The 27,950-nt window shown below is 32.1% G+C and overlaps 2 protein-coding genes across 3 annotated transcripts; both read right to left on the reverse strand.

Moving 5' to 3' along the window:
- Positions 1–6,121: 6,121 nt before the first annotated feature.
- LOC114400090 (ubiquitin carboxyl-terminal hydrolase 5-like) lies at positions 6,122–18,906 on the reverse strand. Its single transcript, XM_028362371.1, has 13 exons — positions 18,553–18,906; positions 17,038–17,292; positions 16,703–16,847; positions 16,511–16,570; positions 16,314–16,409; positions 15,806–16,207; positions 14,797–14,937; positions 14,543–14,713; positions 10,831–11,088; positions 10,585–10,733; positions 9,628–10,212; positions 6,722–6,995; positions 6,122–6,601 (listed from the first exon to the last, which is right to left on the reverse strand). The coding sequence occupies exons 1-13, from the start codon at positions 18,687–18,689 to the stop codon at positions 6,458–6,460; spliced, it is 2,817 nt and encodes a 938-aa protein (XP_028218172.1). The 5' UTR covers positions 18,690–18,906; the 3' UTR covers positions 6,122–6,457.
- Positions 18,907–22,771: 3,865 nt separating this feature from the next.
- LOC114399656 (protein NRT1/ PTR FAMILY 3.1-like) lies at positions 22,772–27,910 on the reverse strand. Of its 2 annotated transcripts, XM_028361863.1 has the most exons (4): positions 27,739–27,910; positions 26,122–26,339; positions 24,543–25,102; positions 22,772–23,902 (listed from the first exon to the last, which is right to left on the reverse strand). In XM_028361863.1, exons 1-4 carry the CDS (start codon positions 27,848–27,850, stop codon positions 22,954–22,956), a joined length of 1,839 nt encoding a protein of 612 aa, XP_028217664.1. In that variant the 5' UTR covers positions 27,851–27,910; the 3' UTR covers positions 22,772–22,953. The 2 variants fall into 2 exon arrangements, with proteins under 2 accessions (XP_028217664.1, XP_028217665.1); XM_028361864.1 differs by lacking the exon at positions 26,122–26,339 and having other exon boundaries at positions 27,739–27,904.
- Positions 27,911–27,950: the final 40 nt, after the last annotated feature.

Raw genomic sequence — 27,950 nt, forward strand, 5'->3', positions numbered from 1 at the left:
ATGTATAGTCTTAATCTTAAATCATTATCTAACTTTTTACATAACATGATAGTAAGGTTAATGAATACCAATTAAAAACGTGTACACCATCAAGTAGTAAGCGCACTGCTTGTTTTTAGATATAGGTTTTCTTTGGATAAATTTTTCTGTAGGAATTTATAGAAGAAGAAAATAAAAGATAAAAAATAAATAAATTTCTTATATAATCTAAAATCAATTTATGTATAAGCTAATTTGTAAAATTAGCTATTTAGTTTTTTTCGAAAAAATTATTTTCATTTATACATATAAGTTAATTCTAACTTATTAGAGAAATTTATTTTATTTTTCTTTCTATCTTTCTTCTCTTAAAAATGTTTATAGAGAAATTTATATAAATAAAGTCATAATTTATTGAATTTCTATAAGATAAATTTGAAACAAAACAAGAAATTTAGAAAGACACGAGTGTTATAATGAATCATGAATGCTACATTGAAAATAACTTAAAATAACCTTATTAGGAATAAAATAAGAAACACAAAAGAAATTATGTAGAAGAAAATAATTGATTTCTAATATGAACAAGATGTGGGTTAAATTTATGAAGAAAAAAACTATCACATTGGTATTTTAAAATGTAATTTGTATTATATGATTAGCAATGTATATTGAGTTCCAATACGAACAAAACGTGTGCTAAATTTGTATTTACCTTTTTTATTTAATAAAAAGTCATATACGTTCATTATTATTATTATTATTATTATTATTATTATTATTATTAAAACAAATCTTACAATCAAATTAAATATAAATTCTATTTATAAAATATTATAATTATTGAAACAAAATCAACCATCAGATTTTGATGTGAAATTTGAATTTTGGTCGGTACCAATTGGTCTCAGTCCCTTTTTCTCTTTTGTACAGATCAAGATAGAGTTATTTAAAAACAAGACTCTTTTCTTATACATGGTGGATGATGCTTCTTAACAGTTGATGCTTGTGGCTAATATGCAAAGTAGTTGATTTTTTAGTGGTGCTATTTTTTTCATAGATATCTTTCTTCAAGGCAATTTCAAGACACTAGCTAAAAATATATAAATGTCTCTTTAAGCAGAAATTCAAATCTTAATTTGTCAGGTCAGAGAGATAAGTTTTTTTTTCACTTCACTAAAAAAAAGCTTTTTTTTACTGGATCCATAATTTTAGTGGTGCTATTTAGTACGAATTTATGTACAAGTTTTTAAATAAAAATGCATTGTAAAATGCTGCATTTTCAAATAATTTAAAATTAAAAAAAATATATAAAATGAGATTAATAGAAAATGGGATTCGTGTAATTTTGACTAAAATCTTTCGTAACTATTAGCCTATTTTAAAATGCGTTTCAACACTTTAATTATGAGACTTTCAGTAACGGAATAGTGTGCATACAACCGCACACACAAGATAATAAGAGAAGTAATTGGGTGTATTACATATAATTTTTTTAAAAAAAAAATTACTTGATTTTTATATGTTCACATATATAAATAAGAGAAATAAATAAGGATTAGTGTAGTGATATAAAATTCGATATGTTGTGTTCATATATGTGAGAGAACATAGGCGGTTTCAAGGCCCGGCTACCCTGGGCAATTGTCCAGGCTCTGGCCCAAATTCATTTGGTAAAAAAAAAAAAAGGTAAAAATTAAAAGAAAAATATTAAAGAAAGGGCAAAAAATTGAAAGGGCAAAACAATTATAAGAGTTAAAAATTAACCCGCTAAGAAGTCTCGCAAAGGACACTTGCCTCGTAATTTTATTTAACCCGCTATTGTAAGATTATGTTTATCTCTTTTATTTTAAACTATATTTTTGTTGACAAAATGACGAGTCTCTTTTATTTTGATTGATTACTATTTACATATTATATACAATGTGAATTTGCTATCTTTAAATTTTTGCCCAGGCTTTATAATTTTTCTGGCTCCGCCACTGTGAGAGAATAATATTTATTTAGTAGAAAAAAATTATGTTTGATTTCTTCACAGTGATTATGATTAGTTTCTGATTTTAGTGGGTTGGGTCACGACAGATACCATTAGGTGACTCGCATAACTTTTTTAATTCATTTTTAATATATATATATATATATATTTATATATATATATATATATATATATATATATATATATTTAGGGGTGTAAGTAATAGGGGTGAAATTATATAAATGGTGTTATTTAAGTGTAACATAAAAATAAGTGATTTAAGAGTTATTTATTTTTTCTACTTTTTAACAAAATATTTTATTCTTTTATAGTATTTTTTGAAGAGATATTATATTTTATTTTTTTAGAAAAAATATTTGAGTAATATATATTTTTCTTTCTAAACGTTAATATGTTATTATTATTTTAAATGTTAAAATAATTAGTTTATAGTCAAATGACTTTATTAGCATTTCATATATATTAATATAAGAATTTAAATATTATTTATTAATCTTTGTCCATGGATCAAACTTACAAACACTTTATAAGAGACTGATAAGTTAAATTTTGAAACATATCTATAATATTTTATCTTCTAATTATCATTATTTTATATTCTTTTTGGCTTTATTGTCTCGTCTTTGTTCTTCTTGTTATTGTTTGAGAGATTTCAACGAATTTTTTGGTCACGAGTGCAAGAGTTCAAATACATGTACTATGTAATTCTTAGAAAAATATATTATATATCAAGTTGCATCAAAGATAAGTTGAATTTTACCGGTAAAGTTGTAACCTTTGTTATGACAACATTTTCCTTCTATTTACCAACTATCTGGAAGTAAATTATTTTCAACGTTGTTAGCTACTATTGTCGTAAAAAATAATTTAGTTAGTAGCATAATTTATTAATTCCAAGTTAATGGTTTTTTAACATAATAAGATTTTTCGTAATAAAAATGTTTAACATAAATACTATTTTTTATTATAAATTCATTAAGATTCTTGATGGCACATGAAATTGGTGATTGTAATTTGTAATTTTGGGTTTTTAAAAAATGTTTAATTTATCTATTATGAAAATATATTTTCTATTATAGTTCTTAGATAATTTAGAAAAAATATATAATTATGATTATTTTGTATGAATTTTGATATGTGCTAGTTAATATATTTATTATATGAATTTTAATTTTTATATTTGGCCCCTCATTAGATCATGGATTTGTCTCTGGTTGGTGGACATCTTGTGATATCTGAAACTTTGACGATGAAAAAGAAAAGAGAGGAACAAATTCATTGTGCAAGTACAATATTAATTATGCATAAATTGTTAATATTAAAGTTATTTAAGATCGAATCATTTAAAAAAATCTAAACACAAGTAAGATGGTTATATGTAATTATTCAGAATAAAATTCAATAACTAATATTTATTTTCTTATTCTCACGTAAAAATAAATTAAAAAAAAAAATACTCCCATGCATTTAATAAATCCTATATATAACTTATCCATGTTATAGTGGACAGGCTTACAATCATCTCCATAATACCAAATTGGAATTGCAGTTAACAAATTAATTGCACTACATCGATCCTTAATATTCTAGAAATAAGGGGGGAATTGAAATTTGTGGAAAAGAAAAGGATTCATCCAATTATATGCATAGTGGTGTATAGTGGAAATCCACAATCCCATTTAGAACTCAAGTGATTGTATTAGTCATTTGTGAAGAAAAGCTCACACTTGCAGCAAGATGAATTGGCTTCTATTGTTACCGAACAATATGGATTTAAATTTGTACAAATGTCCACGGCATGTTTCTGCATAATGATATGGACATTGGTTGAAACTAAATATTTTCAAGCAAGTTGATGATAGCCCTTTTTTTCTAAGACAAGTGCCGTGGTTACAATTAAGTGCCCTTTCTTTAGGTGGACCAAAAAAGGACACTTATTTTCTGGAATTTGATAGTCTAACTATTGGTAGTAGAAAAAGTAGCACCACCTAACCCACTAACCAACAATTACCGCATCATTAGCATTCAGCAGCAGCGTTTTTCCACGTCCCACTGTCGAGATCATTCTATCCGTCGGTGAAAAAAATGTTATCAGAATATATGTGTTGTCGTTTTACATTTACGATCCTATTATTAGCTTTGGCATATTCGATCCTTATGACCATATATTTTTTGTCAAGTAAAGTAATCGTGCTAGCTGTTTTACATGTAGTGCATGTGGATCCAATTGAGTTTTGAAAGCTTTAAGAATTTATTCCATTAATATTACATTACCGGATAACATATAATTTGGATGTTATACCAAGAATAGAGATTAGCCACAGGTAAAGTAAGCAACTGACTCTCTTTCTACTCGTATTGCGTATAGGAGGTTCTTGTTTGTCATTTTGAAGAAAACACACTGAAAACCTGCTTAAAAATTATGATTAGAGATGTTCTTTGTGGTTGTGGAGAGTGAGACAAATGAGTTTATATAACTATTAAGTACAACCAACACTTAGTTACTAACCGTCGTCGTAGATAACATTGTAAGTAATGTCGTAGAAAATTTTATTTTTTACGATAATTTCATAAAAAAATCGTCTTAAAAAATAGATATTCTTCTAAGATGGTTCTTAATTAAAAATCGTTTTAGAATAATATATTTTTAAGATGATTCTTTGTCATGGGTTCGAATCCGGAAACAGCCTCTTTGCATATGCAAGGGTAAGGCTGCGTACAACATCCCTCCCCCATACCTTCGCATAGCGAAGAGCATCTGGGAAATGGGGTACGAAAATTTTTTTATTCTTTGTCAATCTTTTAATTCGATAAGACGGTTCTTACCATGAAGCAGTTACAATCAACACTATAAATAAGGATACAATGCACAACTAACTTAACTCCTTTCCAACTCTAAAATACTTATAATTACCACTAGATTTGAGGGTCTAATATTTTTGTAAGTACCACCATCCACCGCTTTAAGGGGGTTGATCAACTAAAGCAGGGGAAAATCACACTCACCACCATATCTTAATTGAGAACATCTCAATTTTTTTATAGGTATATTTAGATTCCACTGTAGCATCGAAGTAAGCTTTTCTCCGACCACCATAAAATGTGGTTTAAGCACATGCTCATTTATCAATGAATCATTAAAAGTTGTTGTGCATAACAAAAAAAAAAATCAATTTATAAACATACAAATAATATAGAAATACACGTAGAAAATGCGTTTATGTTGTGAATTCCATAAACATATATATAACAAAAACGTGTTCCCGGCATGTTCCTTTAATTATTCTCAATTAACTCCCTTTAGAATTCAAAAACCCGAATAAAAAGTATTAACTTTTTTTTGTTAAAAGTATTATTAACTTATGAACTAGTTATTTCACATGTTAGAAAAGAGCTTTTTTCCTCTTTACTTCATATATATTGAAATTTTACAAAAAATTATGAAGTAAAAAAAAAACATTAAATAATCACTAACGTATAATTTCATGCACATTATATTTTGGACTATATATTAAAAGGGTTATTTGTTCATTTTGATCACTTGCGGAGATGAACTGTCAAATAGCAATAGTACATAGTTTTTTTACTTTTTTTCTGGTCAGAGACCATGAACAAAAAAATAAAAACTAATACAGATTATATTTCCCATATATAAACGTAATGGAACCTTACACCATTAATGTGTCAACCCTTATAATTTTCCTACTTTTAAGATGTATGACTCTTGTCAAGCCTATCTTTTTTTATCATGAAATTGCCAGTTCATCCAAAATTTTGAAATATATTTGATTTGTATAAAAAAAAATTATAACCAGAAGTACCAAAACGGCTTATTTGGCATTTGTTAAATCACGTGCACATCTTGATATTGAGTCTATTGAACAAGTTTTATATCACTAAATATTTGTATATCTTGGTTCATACAAAAACACGTCATGTTATGTGTGTTTATATTAAAAATCCTAGTTCTCAAAAAATAGGATATAAAAACAAAATCAAGAGATGCTAAACATCATTGTCTTCTAGGATCGGCAATAATTTCAAAACTGACTAGTAGGGCATTGGTTCAGAATTCAAGTGAGAAAATGATGTCATTAAGAATGTATCATAATTAAAATAAAATAAAAAAACAAATTCTAAGAAAGATTTACCTAGCTCTTTGCAATCTGCACGTAAGTTCAAATTCCGAATAAGTTGAAAATTCATGACAATTACATCCTGCTTAAACAATTTGGATCTGTAATACTGAAATACCAGGAAGGCATCAGACAACATATATGCAAACAACTCCTTAGATTCTGTTTCATCGACTACACTCTGGCATCAACATGCTTGTGCCTTTTCATACAGTAAGGGGAAAAAAATCCCTAAATTAAGGCATACATTTGAAATTGTTCACCTACCTTTTTTCTAAAACTTTTCTGGAATAACCAGGTATGTTCTTGACATCTACTTTATACATAAAACTGCCAACATGAAGGGCTAAGCCCCATTGCTAACAGCGGCATCGTCATTCTTCACCCTGCGGTAAAATAGCACATAGGCAGCAGCAGTGTTAACCTCATCTTCACTTATGAGTGATATGTGGCTGTCATCAAAATTGTACCACCTGTTCTCATCTAAAAGCTGCACATTTGGAAAATATGAATCAGACTGCAGAGCATTGCTAAAAGGAAGAACATTCTGGGTGCTGAGCCCTAGCAAAAAATCAAAGCAACTTCAAAGGATTGAAATTTCTCACTTTACCTTAATATGTGCAGTGTAATGCCCGCTACCCATACTGCCATAATGATTTGTAAGGGCATACAGTTCGTACAGTTGACGCCGAGTGTTGTTTTTGTTGGCTATGTAATTGGTTAAATCAAAATCATGAATGGGAAAGTTAACAAAAGTCTCCAGTTTATGCTTCATTGACCTGCTGTAGGAAAACCTCTTCAAATGAATGACCAAAACCTCTGGGAGTCTCCACAAATCAAGCTTCTTGCTTGCTTGTCGTCTCTCTTTGCATTTAGGACAGTACCTATATCAGATTCAGATAAATATAATATTAGCCATTGATATTCAAGTACTAATTTTATATATGCAAATGCAGAAATGCTTTAAGAACTATTTCTGCAGCAGTTACACAGTTTTGCTCATCAAGAGATTTCAGTAGCAATACAAGATCAAACAAGAAAAAATAAAAGTGAACAATAGAATTACAAAGTGAAAAAGTAGATAAGTTCCTATCCTAAGGTAGAAATTGATATAAAAACAATATTTTACAATGTTTGTGTATCACATAGCTTGAAAGATATAACACTAAGAATAGAAATAAATAACACATAGACATCTAACAATAGAGCCTCGATTAGGTGTGTACATAAAGGAGGAGCATGCTAAGCAAAAATGCTTTCAATAGGAATGTACAAGAAAGAAAGGAGAAAGAGTGCTAGCAAAGCATTGATAACTCAATAGTTACAGCCTAGTTCCACCCATAAATGTGATTAAAGTACTTGGGTTTTACGGATATGGGCAAAGATGTTGAGCTTATTTGAATGTTTTGATTCATGTTTTGCTTTCTAGTTAAATTGGCTCAATCTTTGGAAATCTTGGGAAGTTAAGAGTTATTTCAATTAAGCATGTTTAAGATCTCTTATGGGATGTTTTGCTACTAAATTTTACAGATTTAAGGCTTAGACAAGGCCCAAGCGAGAATCAATCCAAATTGAAGAGGAAAAGGGGAAAGTCTAGCACAAGGGTGCTGTAGGGCTCTAGCCTATTAGAAGCATATACCTGATCAACAGTGCCCACTGACTGAGAATGTCGTGCCCATGACAACTCCAGTCCATTTTATTTCCTTTTTATCTAAATTTTTAAGACTTTTCATTCAGTCCTTTCTAGACCTAGATCTAGTGAGTTGAAAGATTAGGGTAAGGGTTTCTAGTGAGAGAAACTCAAGCATTTGGAGATCAAGCTTGGGATTGAGAGCTTTCAAGGATTCAACATCCAGTTCTTTGTCACTCTTTATTTTGGTTATAACTTTTTATGTATTCTGAACTATATCCTTTGCTCTTAACTACTAAGGACAGTATGGAGTTCTAAATCTTTTAGAGGCTCCTTTTAATTTACTAGGTACTTTGACTCTTTAAATCTTTGAGCATTTTATTATGAAATGGGTTTGTTTACCCACATCTACTATAAATGTTTTTAATTGCTTGGCTAACAACTGTTTGAACTTTGAAGAGGAATGCTAATAACAAACATTCTATAATCCATTCTTTTTAACACACTAATTATTGAGTGAAATTTATGCGGATCCCACTAAATGATTTGGGTTCCACTCCCTATTTAGTGGATCCAGCAAGCAATTCTTTTAGTAAATAATCTACATGCATTTTATCAATAAAAAAAACTGTTTTGCAGGCATTTCACATTTTAATTGGGTAACTCGTTTGATCAAGACAGGATCTGTATGTTGGACCATGGATGTGAATAATTTAAGTTCAACTTTCAAACTGTAGCCAATAGGATAAAAATATACCCATTGGCCTTGCATAGCCATAGTAAACGTGGTCTCTGGGCCAATTCACGTAGTGATGGTTACTTCATCTCATTGTTTTCCCTCTCAAGACTAGTGATGGTTACTGGTTACATCTTAGCATTTACTTTTTAAATGCTTTCATTTGTCTTCTAAAATTTTCAATTTTAATTAATTGCTTTGATAAAGGTTAGAATAGTAATTGATCAATCCCTATAGGAACAATAATCTACACCAAGTTTGTCACTTGCCATGTGTACTTGAATCTTAACAAGTACTCCCTCTGGTTTTAAATATAAGTGAAAAAAACTATTTCACGCTAACTAAGAAAGTTGGTTAACATTTAATTGCATCAATCTCAATTAAAAATTAAGTTATTTACCCAAACTACCCTCATTGGAATTTGATATCAAAAATAAGAATGAGTCATTGAAATTAAAACCCCTAAAATTAGTTGAGATTTACTTATATTAAAAACCAACACCCAAAGCAATTTTTTGGTTATATTCAAAACCAGAGGGAGTATATATTCATATAGCAACGGCAATAAATAAATCATTGTCATGAATATGTTAAAGTACAATTAAGTTGAATTTTGGACACACAAAATTCCCTTATGACAAAATATTGTAGCATGGAATTAGCAAAAAGCACTAAATGAAGTTTAAAATCAAATACCAGAATAAAATGTATAAACACAACACATAAGTTCAGACCTAAGCTATAAAAACTTGAAAATATTAAATGCTAACCCACTCAATGCTCATGAAAAGCATCTACATCTAAATTCATCTAACATAAATTGCGTTAACTACTACACAGGTGACCATGTAATGGACAATGCCACCTCATACTAGAAAATTCAATGCTGTGGATCATTAACATTTGCAATTACTCTTAATTTACTATAAATAACTCTTCAAACAAGAAGCATGTTACTAGTCACAACCACTAGTTTCATTCTCTTCTGTTAGATTCTTAAATTGCAGAATAGGGAACATTAATAAAATAGGTCACTGACAGATTTAGCTCACAATTATTAATGTACACTCCATTTGGACTGCTTGCTAAGCATGAGAAAGAAAGATATGAAGAGAGAATAGAGTTAGAGTGAGCTGCAGGATGAACTAACCACATATCTTCGGGCACCAGAGGTTCTTCACGCAGAAAAGCTTCCAAGCAGGTGTACAAGGAGAGAGGTTCAGTACGAGCTTTCTTGGTTACAGGTCCATATTTTAGAACTTCAGGCAAAGTCTCAAGTGGATGAGTATCATACTTCTCCAGAAGCTTCTGAGACCAATCAATATACACTAAAATCTTTGGTGACAATGGCGACAGTTTAACTACTTTTTCCTCTCCCATTGAAAGATCAATGCAAGCATTGTTATCATCTACCAAGAGAAGAGGTAATGTTGGCAATGGCACTGGCGGCGCCTTTGAATTGGTAGTATCCTTATTTACTGAATTAGACACCATGTTGGCAGCACATGCATCATCAGAAGAATTAAAACTGCATTGATCAGATGTTGCTTTTGAGATGCTTGTTTCAGAAGTGGTAGCTTGTTCTACATTGATACCTTTCCTTAGCAGTGGAGAGAGCATACGATTAACTATTACTTGTATATCACCTCTTGTGACTGTATCATCACATGAAATCAACGAAACAATAGGTGTTCCATATGGTTTCCATCCGGATATGATGTGTGAGTCACTACTCCTAAGAGAAAATTACAAAAATATATCAGAAAGCAGTTTAGCAAACAACATATAAAATTATGCCCAACTTGATGTTTTAACTTATGACCTAGATGACATATGATACCACGGCCAAGTGACTTCCATTTAAATTTTAATGGATCTGGACCTAACAGATGCAATTCAAATCAAATCAACATTAGAAAATACTGCATTATAGTTAGCTATTAAACATGACAGACTGTTTTCCCAAATCCCCATAATAGTAATAGAAGAGAATGTTATAACAAACGAGAAGAGAAGCATCATTATATGTACTAACATGACAAAGTAGATTCAATTCTTTGGTAAATATAACAACTGTGCATATCATGTAAATTTAAAAATCACATACTGCTCTCTTCGGCGATGTATCAACTGGAGATACTTTGTGTTCTTGTCTATCTTTGGAACCTTGTAAGCAGAAAGACGGTCATCATCTTTAATATTAGACAACAATTGAAGAGGATCTTCAAAATATCTATGGATCAAATGGTTTCGTATCTGTGAATAGCACATCAATATAACACACTGAATTAGAATAAGTACATGCAATAATTCCAATACATATGTTTAACTTATGAACTAGTTTGGTACACACCTCCACAAGTACTAGCCTCTCATTGTGCTTCAATGAGCAAGCATTGCTAAGTGCCTGTATGAGATCCCTGCATCGTCCCTGCTTAGGGACAGTTACTGTACAAGCAGATGGAAGGGCGGCTCCATCACAAGCAAAAACTGTCACTGTCATGGTTCTATTGGTGGTGGGCTGGAGTGGCAGGGAAAGGTACATAAAAGGATCAAATGTGACAGAGACTTTATTACAAACTGGACAAACCAAAGTTGACTTGTATTGTCCCTAAAAAATGAAGAATTATCAGAAACATATCCAAGTTGGTAAACTTGATCAGGAATATATAAAATGTGAATTCATATCATACATAAACAATTACAAATGGATAATCAAGAGACCAAAGTTTAAATTATGGAAAGAAATTAGCATCATTGAACATTTTCTTAATTGAAATTTCTGTGTACAAGAGTACCAGCTAAGCCATAAATAAAAAAATTACGCTAGTTAGGAAACACCATTGGTCTCTTAGTCTGAAGCATGGATACTCTATTTTGGGCAACGTACCAGTATCAGATATGTATCCAATACGGATACTCCCTGGATACATATCCTGCACGTATCCAGTTCCAGACCAATTTTAAAAAGGAAAAAGACGTCCCGATACGGCACGGATACAGCATGATAGTCAGATTTAAAATAAATCAATTTTTTTAGAACAGGTAACACCAAAATAAAAAATAGAACCAGATTTTTAGTAATGTTATTCCAGTATTTTGAATTTTTGGATCATATTTATTTGCAATTTCTATCTTATTTTTATTGATGTTTAATAAAATATTATTGATTTTAATGTATCCTAAATGTATCATATCCTATATTTTTTTAAAATGACGTATCGTCATATTGTATCCGTATCGTATCCGATACTTGTACCATATCCATGCATCATAGATCTCTTATCATATAATTGCCCCTCCCTTTGGATAAACTACAGTTTATTTTAAGTTCACTATGCTTCAGAGAAGAATGATCATTGTCATAATAATACTGTAACCTGCATTTTTATTCCCAATGCATTCATCATAATCCCACATCTTTTCCCGGTAAATCTCACCCATCCTAGATTCATTTTTATCATTTCAAACAAAGTAATGCATAAAGCTTAAACCCTTAAAAAAAAACCAAACTTAGAATCATCAATTTCTGAAATATTATCCCACCACCAGTGTTGTCAATAGCAGATTGCAGAAAATTGCGAAAAGCTGAAAATCCGCTATAGAATATAGTGGATGGCGTTGCGGCCAAATAGCAGAACCCACATAGCGGTTGAAATAGAATATATATAACAATTAAATGTGTATAGAAAAAGCATGCTATATGCAAATAAAAATAAGCTGGACAAGCATTAACATAATATTATCTCAAAAGTTAAATTGTTCAAGACAAAATATGTTCATTCTCCTCTGCCCCTTCCCCAATATTTCCATCCAGGATCAGTACTAGGAGGATTTGATTATCCCTCATTTGCCATACTGTGATTTTTTAAGAAATCAGAATAATAAGAAGGTCGGGCATAAGACAGATGACTTGGACGAAGAAAAAGGGGGAGTATTAAACCAAAGAAAGAAAAAAAAGTTCTTACCTGTAAAAAAACAGAGGCACTGGACAAAGAAGGCTGGAAAGTTTTGGTAGGGAAGGGTTTATGTGATGACTAAGAATCAGAGGAAATGCTAAGAGGTTCTAGAATGGTCTGGAAAACTGAAAACTTACGTGAAGTAGAAGTCAAAATGCTACTGTTGGGCCTATTAGAAGAAAGCCCGAGTCCATAAGTAAAAAGTAAAAAAAAAATAGAGTAAAAACAAAAAATTTGACTCTGATGTTTTAAAAACCAATAGAGTAAACTTTTAAAAACCCACGTGACTACTACACGTGAGTTTTAAATTTTGACAAAGCTAAAAACCTTGTGGACTGCAAGCCCAAAACAACTCTGAAGTACCTGACCCAAATCCGCACCTGACCACATTCCTCTTTCAGAACGATGAACCCTAAACGCGCATCGATGCAGTTTCGCTCCGGATTCAACCTTGTCGGAAACCGACAATGCAACAACCACGATGCAATGAGATTCCGCGACAGGTAAGGCACCCGCGATTGCAATTTTTGTGGAGTCCACAACGCGACCCCATCGCGATTGCGTTTTCCCTAAAACCCGCTACGCTATAGCTTGATAGTGCCGCGATAGCCACCATTGACAACATTGCCCACCACATGCGCAGGTTTCCTCACTCCTCCACACCTCATAACAAAACTTGAAAAATAAGAAAGAAAGCAAGATGAAGTCTGAGGAAAAGTCAGTACAGGTCATGGAGTGTAGACTAGAAGGAACATAGGGAATACTTACAAGTTAGGTGATTAGAGGGGGTTAATTAGATTGTTAGAGGGGGTTACTAGGGGAAAAGGATATATAACAGAAGATGTACATGGTGAAGGTCATCTTTTGGGGAGGATTGGAACTACTGAGCAACTGTTTTGGCGTAAAAGGAGAAGTCCTTTAGAGGAGGTTAACTATTGAATCTGAATTCAATAATTACAAACCTTTTCATCCTTTATCTATTTTTTTCTCAATCTTTGCCTCACCTATTTGATTCTAAGTTCTGTATTATACTTGCAAGAGGTTCGGCACTACAGGGGATAATGAGACTTCACAATTTGGAAAAGCCACGGCTTTTGCTGTGGGTGATTTCTGACAGTAAGTTCAAGAGGCTGACAACTTTGCATTCAGTAAAATACCAGAAGAAACTATGAGTGCTTTTTCTAAATGCTTTAAGGGTCGTTCAAAAGCAAAATTTTAAGTTCCCAGTAGGTTTTGAAACAGTCCCCATTTTCATTTTGTTTGAAAACGTTGAAAACAACTTTTTTCATTTTCAATTTTCTGCTTCTTTTTGGAAATATTTTCACAGAAAACGTTTTCGAGAATTGAAACAAACTTATTTTCTGTTTTCACTGAAAATGAAAACAGAAAATGGACAAACCAAACGCCCTCTAACAATTTTCAGAATATCTAAAACATAACAGCTTTCAAAATATTAGATAGTAGTCCCAAACAGATTCTAATGATGCTACTTTAGGACCAAGGCTGCTTATTACTCATCGTAGCAACTAATAAAGATTAGAAGCTGGATGAATCAGAAACAAACGAAACGGTGAAATGCAAAGGAAAATATTGAGTTTGTGAGGGCAGGATTATATTTAATTGAAAGTTAGTTGACACTTCACAGAAAATCATGAAAGGTTTGCAAAATGTAGATATCTAGACACCAGCTGTATAGGTTATTGTAGGTAAATGTAGACCTGCAAGTAGCTTAGAGCTACATCTCAGTTATGACAGATGTACAGTTAGTTAGTTGCAACAGCTGTCAGACAACTGGAGCTAGAGGTCTATCTTTGTATTCTATAAATACCTTCTCTGTAATCAAATCAGATAGAATGAAATAGTTCAAATTACTCTCTAATCTCTTCCACTCTGAATTCTACAATCTTGATTACAAGAAACAGAAATTCAGTTAAAAATCATATTTAGAGAGGCTGAATCATTTATATTGATATTTATTACATGACATTCTATGCAGCATTTCCAGTTAACTATGCTAGTTAAAGCTGTTTCTGACAAGCTGATATTAAGCCATTAACTGAGTCTATGACACATTACAATAATTTACTAATTACTGATTTGACTCACCTGGCATACATCAACAATTATGGAATCATTACGAGCAATATGATTTGCCCAATATTCGTCAGCCACTTCTTCATCAGGCCGGCCATCGGCATCTCGAGATTTTATATATGGTTTGTGCTTTACACGATTCAAGTCTTCATGAAGACCATCAAGAAGAAATGCTAAAAGCTCCTGAAAAAGATGGTAAAACAAATGTTACCACGGACTACGACATAGAAATTGAAGAGGGTAAAACTTTCAGTCAATGGGTGAACCTGAGAATCATGTTGATTGTGCCCACTGAACTGAGGTGCAAAGCGAACAAGCTTTGCTTTAAAAGGCCGAGGAGCGATTGGTGTTCGCCCAGGTGCCCATAGTTTTCGAAGCAACTCACCAAATGCTAGGGCTAGTTCACCCTACACAGTGGAAAGTTTTATTTAGAACAATACTTCATAATTTTACCATAACAGTTATCATATGGTTGACTAAAAATCATTTCCCAACCAAACCAAGTCATTGAAGGATGGCATAGTAATGCACAAAAAGTTCAATCCTATTGAAGCAGGCATTCAAGCAATACAAAGACAAAATGAGTTTATAACCCACGATAATAACTCTTCCAAATGGTTCAATGGAGACCATTTTTTTTATAAATGCTACCATTGACTCCAACTCAAATATTCTTTATTTCAAAATGACATATGAAATATAACCCAATATAATAGCTTCAATGAATAACAGAAAAATAAAAAATAATAATAAAAATAAAATAAAATTCATGCCCACAAATTAAGACTTAAGGCTAGGCTTAATTGAATTAATGGACCTCCAACTTTTATGGGGAAACATATTTTTCCCTCTAGATTTCAATTTGAACAAATAGGAGGAGGATGCCATTCAAATTGAAACCAATTGGAAGGATCAAAAGTGAACTTAAGCTTTTTTAAGTATAAAACTTGCCTTCACCCTAAAACTTAAGCTTTTGAAATAATTGGTTCATGACATAGTGTTAGAACCTCCAAGACCAAGTGGTCTAGAGTTCAATCTACACTGACCCCATTCTTCTACATAGATAAGTTGAAATTAAGTATAAGATAAGTGAGCCTATACATTATCAGCACTTGAAAACCAAAGGGCTCCAGTGCGAAGGAGTATGTTAAAGTTTGGGACTGGAAATAACCTTTTATCTCTAAACCAAATACTTGTTCTATAGCGGATCCCTAATAAAAGTATGGAAAGAAAAGGAAACAAATTCATGCTTACAGCTTTTTAGATGATACTTACAACCATGCCCAATGGATTTTGCCAATTTATCTCTCGGTGATAGTCTTCCCTGAAGTACCTAGCAAATTCCGGTGTATGAACAAGGCACTGTATTGCACTATTCATGTAACAAGTATTGCCAAGATTCAGCAATCCAGTGAGACCACCGAATGAACCTCTTGTGGTGACACCACTGGTTCCATAAGGGTTTTCCACATCTCTAACTGGAGAATTTAGGTTCTGAGATGAAGAAAGGTCCATGTTGTGGCCTCTAGATGCACCTCTGCTAGCAGATAAGCCACCAGCAATCGATAAGCTTGATTTTGAAGGCTCCACAAGAGCAGAATTCATTTCCCTCTGTGCAGACCCATTTTCTTGAGCAAAACTTGTGTTGTTTGTATTGTTGATGACCTCAACAAGAATCTGTATGAATATTATCATTAATCAAAAGAAAAACAAGAGTGATAAATTAAAATGTGTAAGCACAAGCAAGAGGAACATTCCTACACAAAACATACTGAATACTCACATCTTGGTCCATTTGTAAATTAGCATCGTCGAGAGTTTTGTCCATGTCATTCATCAAAGCATGCTTTCGACGGGCATAGTAATCCCAAATACACACCTACAACAGAGATAGCTATTTTTCACCACGTGCTGAATAAAAAAGAAAAAGAAAAGCTTTCAAAAAATTAGAATTTCAACAAGGAACCATGAAGTTTTTACTTGGTCTGGCTGAAGATCAAATATTTCACAAGCTTTTCTGTGAAGCTGTCCAATGGTTTCCTGCCCAAAATATCTCAACTTTAAGGTAGATATAGCATGTATAAACTGAATTATACTTGCAAAGGAATGGTAAGAGATGTTAAATATATATTTATCAATTATGAAGACTCAATACATTCTCTCAAACCACACCTTCTTGCTTATTCTTATAGGGAAACGATCATTTTTTGGCAACATAAGTAATTGAAGCCGTAAAGGATACACCTCTACTGCCAATTCAGTCTGGGAAAGACCTGAACTAATAACTTTCCTTGCCAATGTAGGTCCACCGCCATACCTAGTCAAGGGGGACAAAATCAGGCAGCTCGTTAAAGCCCAGTTAAAGGGTTAGAAGTTTGTGTAAATTAGTAGATTTCTTCCAAAACCATAAAAATCAAGAAATCCAAAAGAAAATCATAAATATAATATAGCACTTTCACATTTTAGATGAACCATATATGACCAGTGTGACAAGTAAACAATCTCACCATCTAAATAATTGGTTCCAAACTTCTTGGGGAAGTAATACATAGTCACGGCCTTCTAAAAGTGTATCATGAATCTCAATACCCATACCAGTGTCCTCTGACACAGCATCATCTATCAAATCAGAATTATCAATACCAGCTGGCCTCTTTAACACACTTGAATTGGCCAAATCACAATGTTCTGATAAGGAAGATGCATCATATGAAGTGTTTGTCTGTTCTTGGTTCACATATTCAATCCAATGTTGCCACCATCTGCATAAAATCTATCAGAAACAACTTCCTTCTAATCCTGTGTAATTACATGTGTATGTGAAGGTATTCAAACTAGGCCAGTCAGTCTATAGCCACAAAATGGAGATTAAACTTTAAAGTACAAACTACAAAACATTTCTGCATAGCGTTTCAAGTTTAAGTTAGGTTATTGTCACTGATTTTTTTTTAAAATAAATCTCTATGGACTTCCACTGACAAACATTAAGAAAGGGACTGAAATTTTTAATTTTTTACGCACACAGCTTTTAGTCCTAAGATGCTTGTTATGAGCAAATATACGTTGGAACAGCACAACTTTAATTGCTTTAAAGTCCAAGTAACTCCTTTCCTTTGGAATAACTTGTTTCCAGTTTTAGGGGCACATTGGGAGGAAAGGCACATACAAGGAAGCTGTTTCTTATGATTTTGATTATAGGCGGTGAGCATATGAAGGCCTATATTTTGCAGAAGTGTGAAATTTTTATCTTTTCTTCAGTAAAAGTCATACCCCAACAGAACAATCCCCCCCCCCCCCCCCCCCCCAAGCGCACCTTTGGGAAACAAAAGTAATTTAAACAACTAACTGAACTGAATAAAAACATAATCTTTGAAGTTTGAATTGCAATGACAAAAATGCAAGGCAAGGCAACAATGCAACCTAGGGATTTGAAGAAGCCTGCACTGCAAAATCAGCAGCAAAGAACGCCTTAACCCTATACCTCCTAATTTCACAACCATAACATTCGAGCTCAATAACCCTCCCCCATACAGTATTTACTCATGAGATATAAGATTGTCATGTTCATTAAACATGGTAAGACTATACAATTTGCCCAATATGCAAAATGCAGCTTTCTAACAAAAACAATTAAACAGCAAGCTAGTCTATTGTCAGAGAATGGCTGCAACAGTTACACCCTGGTAAATTTATCCCCATAAAAATAAAGAGAAAATGGATTGAGGGTTATGTGCAGTCATGATCAAGGTATCATCACTATCTATCCAATTAAACCAGTCCAAGATTTAGCCTAAAATTCACTCATTCCATCTCAATTAAATACAAAATAGAGCAAAAATCGAGTTAGGTTAGTAAAATTGAGGGCAAAGAAAACAAAAGATCTGAGCAAACTCAGGGCATGCCCATTTTCTCAAACAGTGAAACTTTGGCCTAATCTAATAAAATAACAGAAAAGGTGTGAACTTTGGGTGAGATTTGGAGTGCCCAGTTGCGAAAAAGAGGGAAAGAGACGAAGGAAAAACCTCTGAGTGATTAAGAAGAAGGTGTCGCCTTCTTTGCTGTTAGCTTGGGCAGTGAGAGCAATGTCTCTGATCAAGATCCTCTCCTCATCTGGACTCAGCTCACAGACGCTGGCGATACACATCGGCACCTCTGTCATCTTTCCTCTCTCGATCTCAACTCAACACAACCGTTTGAGACAACAGAGTTTCAGAGGAAAACGACAAAAACAACAACAACCACAAACAACTGCGACTCTCTCTTGTATCCGCGTTTAACAGCGGTTAGCCGTGGGTTACCTCGGTTCTGTGAAGTTCTACACAATTGCAAATTTATTTTCATTAAAATTGTCGAGATAATTTACTAGGGTACTTATCCGTGCCTGGACTTTACCAACACTTGGGTGGTTCATTTTATAGGTGAAGTTTAAGTAAGATACCAACATAGTAAGAGATGATTAGTAGATGATCAGGTGCCTGTAATCATGGTTTGATTTTTAATTTGAACATATAAAAAAAATATATGTTGAAATATATTGGTTTACAAAAAAAAATTGAATTAAGATCTGTTAAGATAATTGAAGTAAAAAATCTTATTAAAGATGATTAGTCAAAAAAATTTGAGAGAAATTAGTCTTAAGCAAAATCTCATTTGTTTCATGGGTTTTGTTTAGTAGTTGTTACAAGTTTGAAGGAATCTTAAAAAAAAAAGTGTTTGGAAAATCAACCTAATTGTATATTAGAATGGATAAATCTTCAAATTAATAATAATATTTTATACATTTTGAGTTTGATTGTCACTTTTGATTTACTATATTTTACAGTTATTATGTCTTGATTGATTAAGTTTAAAAAATTTTATTATGGGCCTTTAGGTTTTTTGAAATAAACCATTTTAGTTTTTTTTTCAATTTTTTGTTGGAGATATTAGTATTCTTGTTAACTTTTAAATTTTAAAAAAACGATCAAAATAATATATTTTGAAAACATAAAGGATCAGAGTGAAATTTTTATAATGATGGATCAAACCAAAACAACTACCAAACATGATAGATTAAAAATGAGATTAAACCTTTTAAAATAATTAACTTTACATAGTGATGATTAAGTACTGACATTATCTTTATTTTATTTTAAGAAAAAATAAACAGCTAAAAAATCATCATCTTTTTCAACCTATTTTAGATCTAAAATGGTAAAAAATACAGCAACACACAAATTGAATGAGTCAACACATAATCTCGCTAGAATCATTGAAAATTATGATACTCCTCATCAAAAAACCAAAAACTTTCACACAATTATGTTATTGAAAATAGAAGCATAGGAGATCGAAGCAAGAGTTGTCATCGACAAAAGACAAAAACATGACTCTAACTCACCAATTAACTCAGATCTTAACGATGAAGTCACAATGTGCCTCTTTGTGAGATCTGCGAATAAGACCTCCACTATCACACATGGTTGGGTCAGACAAGTAGAGGATTTTTCATCCAACATCTACAACCAGGTTGGGCAAAGGCAAACAGCGCAAAAAGGGATCAAACGTGTGTTCCATTGGACCAAAATGTGGACACTAACGTTTCTAACAAAAAATGACCAAAACAATACATTTCGAAAACATAAATGATCAAAATGAAACTTCTAAACATAATGTATCAAAGCAAAACAACTATGAAACATAATGGACAAAAAGTGACATTAAACCATTTTAAAATTTAAAAGTTTACATAATACTAATGTTTCTAACGAAAAATTGAAAAAATGACAAAAATAATACATTTCAAAAACATAAAGGACCAGAATGAAACTTTTAAAATTTAATGTACTAAAGCAAAACAATTGCAAAATATAATGAGCTAAAAATGATATTAAATCTACATTTTGAGTCTTAAAGTTAGAATTTTAGTATTTTATATTTAGCTTTTTTATATATAGTTAAGTATTTTTATCATTTTACATTTTTAGAGTTAACTCTAAATTTAATGGTTTTGTATTTATTTATATATTTTTTTTCTAAGATTGGAAGCACCTAGGGTTAAGCGCCCAATCACTTGGGTTATAGAATGTTAAGCACTCATTATGGGTCAAAGCATGATCTAAAAACAATATACCAAATATAAGCTTAATTACTCATTCGATCTTTGTGTTTGTTGTAATTTTTATACCCAACCTTAGACACTCAATAATAACCTGCACAAGAGTTAGGCAAATCCTAGACCCCTTACATACACTTTGTAGAGATCTTTGTGTGAACTAGGTAAATTCCAACTTCTAGACACTTAAGACGTATGATTGAGGAACACAACAACATATGAGTAAGTACAATCTTAGCCACTTAACAAGAAATTATATATATATATATATATATATATATATATATATATATATATATATATATAAAGACCATGACATGTTAGATCATCTTCATCTTTGAATCTTGATGCTCAATGGCTAGGGTCCTTTCTAAGTTATATTCTAACAAAACAACATTCAAATTATAGTCTCTTAGAAGTAAAAGACTAAGACACAACAAATCAACTTTGTTGTCCTAATTCAATGCTTAGGAGTTTGTAACTATACCAAGTAACCTTACTCAATTGACCTGTAGATTTAGACCTTTTTAATCAAATTGAGCCGTAACAAGTCATCTTCATCTTATTAACTTAATGTTTAAGAAGCTATGGATTGTATCAATTGAGTATCGTGTGTTGTTTAACAACCGAATCAACATTAGTCGCTAAATTGTGTATGTTTATGTTCTTTTAGCAACTAGTAAAATAATGAGTAAATTACACATATATCTCATGATATTTAAGGAAATTGCACATGTCTCCTCTCTTTCTGAAGAACTACGCATGTCTCTTCTAAGGTTTAAGAAAATTACATATATCTCTCCTGAGGTTTAAATAAATTACACAAGTCTCCCTTTTATTTTTAAAACCTACAGAAACCCCCTAAATATCGCCTAAGCATTTAACAGTAACAAGTCATGTGCATTGACAATTTTGATTAAAAAAGGCTAAAAAAAACAATGTAAAAAAGTTTAAAAAATCCAACACTTTCTACAGCAACGTAGGTTCAAATGTATCTGAAATTAGCTTTGAGCAAAAAGTAATAGATTTAAATTTTGCGAATATAAAAAATAGATAATTTTTTTACAGTGACATATTTCGAACAATTTCATATTTATAAGGACGAAAAATATATTTTAGTCTTTATTAATCAAAATTGTCAATGCACATGATTTGTTTCTGTCAAATATTTATATGACATTTAGGGGATTTATGTAAGTTTTAAAAATAGAAGGAAGACATGTATAATTTCCTTAAACATCAAGAGAGGCATGTGTAGATTTTACAAAAAGATGAAAGAGATGTTTAATTTCCTTAAACCCCAAGAAGGTATGTATAATTTATTCTTAAATAATTGTCCATCACTAAGTCATATTAATTGGAGTACTAGTGTGTTCCGTTGTCTTACAGCAATCAAATAATTATAGATTTTAAGTTTAGTAAATAGGAAAGTTAGTTGTTAGGAGTCTCCTCATGATATATGACTGGCAAAAGTCCTAAAGTTCTTTTGACATATGATCTCTAATGAAATGTTTTTTTATCTCCCAGTGTTAGTTGTTAGTTATTGTTATAATATTAGTGGGGTCATTTGAACCCATGACCTCTCCTTCTCCCTTGAGCCCTTAAACCCTCCTTCAAGTCAACCTCATAGTTCCATGGCTAAGGAAATGTGATAAGTGAAAGACAACCTTCTCAAAAGAGGTTAATTTTTTTAGTAATAATGACACTTTTTTTAAGCACGGTTCTCGCGAATAGTGGAGTAGGAGGGTGTAAAAAAAATGGAACCAAAATGAACCATTTCTATGAAAATAAGTTCAGTTCAAACTAGATCACTTGTGTTTAGTTTAGTTAGATTCAGTTTTTTCTCATACGGTTCAATTCAGTTTTTTTTTTTTTTTGCATGGTTCAAATAAAACCAATTTATAACAAAAACCACTCGGTTTGAAACATGGATGGAGTGAACAACGAAAATCAAATCTAGCATAACCTTACTTGCAGCCCTGCCTATGGGAGTTAGGTTATACCCTAGCTGAATTCGGAGGCAACACCTCTCGTGCTACATCTCAGTTTTTATGTCAGTCCCACCTTTGGGAGTTAGGTTTTAAGGGGTTGTTTATTGTGCCCTTGGTGACCCATCTCAGAATAGATACTATAAGATCAAATTTTGTTAACATTTTTAAATATTTGAAGAAAATAGTGCTAAAGTCAGATGGTTATAGAAGTACAAGTTAACATAAAAAGCATAAAACAGAAGACTTGCTCTACCCTGTGCTTACATATGCCATTTGATGAGGAAAAGAACATTACTTAGAGTTCAACAATGCTAAAAGCTAATATCAACCCCATCAATTCATTCATCTTTCGTTAATTCTCTCTTTTCTTCATCCCTACCATCCTTTAATAACTTGTCATCAGGTGAGATATGTTCATTGGCTTGTTCCAAATCTTCTTCCTTGGTCCTTTCACTAATTTCATCCACGGGCTTATAAGTGTAAAACCAAGCACATATCAAATAATAAACGAGATTCACAACTTGAATCCCACTAAGAAGAAAATAATAGTAGTCCAATCCACCCCTATTGAGGTTCCTATCTGGCAACCAATTATTCTCCTTGCCAGTATACTTATGAACTAATGATACCAGCAATGTACCCATGTAGTTCCCAATGGCTGTGGTTATGCAGTACAGTGCTGTAGCACTGCTTCTCATGCTTTCAGGTGCCTGCTCAAAGAGAAATTCCAAATGTCCAACAGACATGAAAATTTCAGCCACCCCATGAAGACAATACTGAGGTACCAACCAGAACACACTAATAGGAATAGTGGCTTTTGGATCATCCAATAAGTGGTACTTGGCAGCAAATGATTTCCTTTTCATTTCCATTAGGCCAGCAACCACAGTGGCTATGATGTTAATTATGAAACCTATTCCCATTCTTTGCAAGCATGTGATTCCAGAAGGGTTCCCTGTGAATCTACGCGCAAAGGGAACGAAAAGGCGTTCGTATAGAACAACTCCTGACATCATGGTTAGCACGCTGAAAATGGACATGCTAGCGGGGGAAATTTGGAACGAGGGAGAAAGGTGACGGTCCATAGTGCGAGCTTGTTGAATCACAAAGCTGTGTAGATGTGATGAAGAAGTTATGAGCAGAATTCCTGATGCCCAAATTGGAAGCATTCTGATGATGGATTTTAGCTCCTCAACTCTGTGGACAGTGGCTAATTTCCATAAGTTTGGTGTTGTAGTTTGGTCTCTCGCCTCCTCCTCTGTGACAATTGCAGCCTTGTCCAACCATCTGCAGATACACCAGCATTTAAGAAAGAATTCAATTTCTATACACTATTAGTCTGAAATTTTCTATATCATTCGTCAACTAAAAATCATCATAAGTACAACTTTTAAGTATATTAATAAAAATTAATAATTTATCATACATGTCAATTTATGATAAGATGAGAGTATTAATACTTTTTACAGATATTACATAAACTATTTTTTCATTAAGTAATGTAAAGTGTGCATGTGCAAATATTGGATAAGTGAAGTTTCATATAAACTTAGCAGTCCATATAATTATTGGGTCAGTTTGTTTAAATTTATTGGTTGAAGCAAACGATTATTTTTTAATATATTTGTCTAAATTGTTTTTACTTAAAAAATAATTTTGTTTATTTTAAAAAGAAAATCCTGTCTATCTCATAAAAAAGTATTTATATAAAAAAAAACTCTTATTTTAAATTTTTTTTAAAAAAAAATATTTAAAATAAAGAGTGATGGATGGACGGTGGACCATAAGTTGAATACTGAAGGCTTCACTATTTGAAGTTGTTTGCAGTTAATCCCATAAAAGGCAAAGCCAATAATGACCAACCCCACCACACTATTCGTGCTTCAAGTATCTGGTTTGAATCAAAAGAGCAAAAAAATTAACTTACTTATATTGATTAGAGTGTAGAAGCCTCCCTTCCAAAGAAATAGGAGTATCAAGTTCCCAATTATGGTACAAAAGCTGGGGATCTTCTGGCAAAGCCTCCTTCCTTTTCTTTATAGCTGCCACGGTTACTTGGGCCAAACGAACCAAAGGGCTCCCTTCTGGTTTCACAGTCTTATAAAGTGGTGAGCCCAACACAAAGGCAATTATGGATATCAACATGGCAATGCATGGAATTCCAAGGCCCCAACCCCAGCCCATGTTGTCTTGAATGTAAACCACAATGGTCAAAGCACTAAGAGAAGCCAAGCCCATGCTGAAAAAGTACCAATTGAAGAGGTTCCACTTCCTTGATGCTACACCACTTTTGGTCATGTCAAATTGGTCTGCTGAAAAGGGCACAACACATGGTCTAATGCCACCTGATCCAACAGATGTGAGGAGGAGGGAGATGTAGAGTATCCACAGTTGTGAGGATGTGGCTTCTTGGCAATTCACTTGTGTTGGGCATGGTGGGGGCCGAAATTGTGGCAGTATAGCTGATACTGTGATGCTAATCAATCCCTGTGTCAAGAAGAATAGTTTGACAAAAATTAATTGGTAGGGTGTGCAATATGGTATGTTGTACTAAAATGGAAAATGCTTGTAATTGAAATCATTTGTTTGAATATATGTGAAACTTTATCTAACCGAAAGCGGAGTGGTGTTTCAAGTGTGAGAGTTTTAAAACCTGAATAGATTAAAGGAAAAAATGAGATGAACTTAGTAAGAAAAGGGTTTTTTCTAGGTTGGGTGGTAGAATTAGATGATTAATCAAAGTGCCTTTGACTTAGGTATCAAATAAAGTATGAGAGAAATGTTTGTAGAGAAAAAGGGTTAACTTTGAAAATCTATATTTAGTGTATTTCCTTAATTTTCTTTGTGATCTTATATTATTTTTGCTTTGATACGTCGATCGAAGTGAAAAACCCTTAATTTCAATTAAAGGGTTAAAGAAATATGCTTGCTATACTAGAAATCTGCCCACAAATTTTTTTTGCTTAGTCTAATAGCAATACATAAAAATTAATACAAAAGTATTAATTTTGATGAAGTGTATTACTATCCCCTAGTCAATCAATAATTGTTGAATAAATAGAAGTGTTTGATATCAAACTTTTAATTAGGTTACAGCATATATAATTAGATCATAGTAGTTTATCATTGTAAAAGTGAATTATAATTATATATTAAAAAATCCTTAAAATCTTTCTTAAATATTTAGAATAAGTAGTCTTCAGCTCGTAACAATACATGTGAATAAAATTAATATATGATTCAATGAGTTAAAGGACACTCATAATATGCATCCGAAATCAAGAATAAGTGATAAATTAACTCCTATAAATATGAATATAAAAAATAAAAACTTATTCCTGATTTTCATATTAAAATATGTATGAATCTTTAGGTGTTTAGTTATTATATGATATGATTGAAACAACTTCTATTTAAATATTTAAAATACTTGTATAAGAAAGTTCACGAGTGTAACAATCAAATCAGACTTATTAGATAAAAGTGAAAAGGAGAGGGTAAGAAACCAATTCATAAATGAGAGAAGCAACGGTAATGGTCCAAAAGCGTCCAGCAAAGGAATCTGCCACGATTGCCCCAATGAGAGGGGTGAAGCTAGATGTTCCTCCAAAGTTTGTCAGTGTGTTTGAGGCTGATACCAATGGCATGTTCAGCTCTTGGGTTAAGTAACTTATCAAGTTACCATGAAAACCAGCACTTGCAAATCTGTCACACACTTCATTTGCTGCATTCATATATATGCACAACAAATACACAACAGGCCAAAATTAACTTCATGCGGAACATGATGCAATGGACATGTGGACACTGCACAATAGTTCTTTATTTTGTTTGTTTTTTTTGCCCTCAAATTAGTGTTAGCTACAGAAATTGTGATATTCTCTGAGCCACTCATTTGTGGATATTGTCAAGTGGTATACCCGAGAAAGGAAACTATTATTAAGGTACGGGACACGCTCAGAATACATTGATTTAACACATGTTTTTTTAATATGTTTTTAGTGTTAGGTGAAAATTTATGGTTTATTTAATAAGTCTCTTCACAAAAAAATAAAATAGAGAATGCTTCAAAGAAAGAATGCAAACTTAATTTTTCACATATTTAATATTTTTAAAGTGGTTTTTCAATAAAAAAATATTTTTCATACTTTTCGATCATCTCATAATAATATTTATTTTAAAATGATGCAATTTCTTAAAAAGATATGTATTACATAAATTATTATGATAAAATGGTTTTCTTTGACTAAAATACCAAGTGAGATACAAATAAATAAGGATATTATAAAAATAATGTTTTTTTTTTAATTTTCTAAAACAATACACATTTTGAGAAAAACTAATGAAATAAAGGAAATGATTTCATAAATAATAATTCTTAAAACACTTGTTATTAATTAAATTTAAATCTTACTCAATACCTACCTTTGGTCCTCCTTATAAAAAAAGTTTTTGAAAAATAATCTGTCTTACCTTTTCCAAATTGTTTACAAGATTATGAATTATTCAGGTAAAAAGAGATTACAAAATTAAATTCCCAATAATTTTAAGAATAATGACGGAAAAGTTACACACAAGGTTAACAGGTGTAATATCATAAACTAAATTAATTAAATTATTTAAATCTTATATAAAATTTGTAGTATATGGTCAAAGCTACTAACAAATGAGTAAGTTAAAAAAGCCCGTTAATTGAATTGTTGTTATTAAAACATTATGTACTACGCAAAGGAGTTGCGTAACATTTGCACGTGGGAAACTACTTCATTTCATGTTCGGTGGGAAAAAAAAATATAGTATTAGAAAAAAGATTCCTCGTATTTGAGTTAATTAAGTGAAAACTTCACTCGTTACTCAATTCTTCAATATAGTGATATTCAATAAAAATCCTTAATGATAGAACTTATTTTCGAAAGCCATAATCATGTCTCTCTTTGTCTGATCACGGACCACAATTTGATTTAAGTACTCCAGGCCAAAGAAAAACAGAAATAAAATAAAAACTGAGATGGGGAAGGATGTGAATATGAATATTCTGTGGGAAATGAATCTTCTGAAGTTAACTTAGCAACAATAAAGTTTAAGAGAAGTATAATAGTGATGAAGAAATATGAGTGGCTTACCAAGAATGAAAGGTAATGTTCTGATGCCTCCTCGTCGATGCTTCTTCTTCTTCTTCTTCTCTTCTTTCTCCCCCATTTCCGCATTGCTCTTAGTGCTCTTCTCTATCTCCATTTTTTTCCTCACTTGTGTTAGTGATGATTAGTGAGTAGTGTACCTTGGGTGGGTGTTGTGTCTCCCTCTCTCTATGTATATCAATTTGTGCAAGATAAAG

This window comes from Glycine soja, chromosome 19 (genome assembly GCF_004193775.1).
Source record: "Glycine soja cultivar W05 chromosome 19, ASM419377v2, whole genome shotgun sequence".
Classification (NCBI taxonomy): domain Eukaryota; kingdom Viridiplantae; phylum Streptophyta; class Magnoliopsida; order Fabales; family Fabaceae; genus Glycine; species Glycine soja.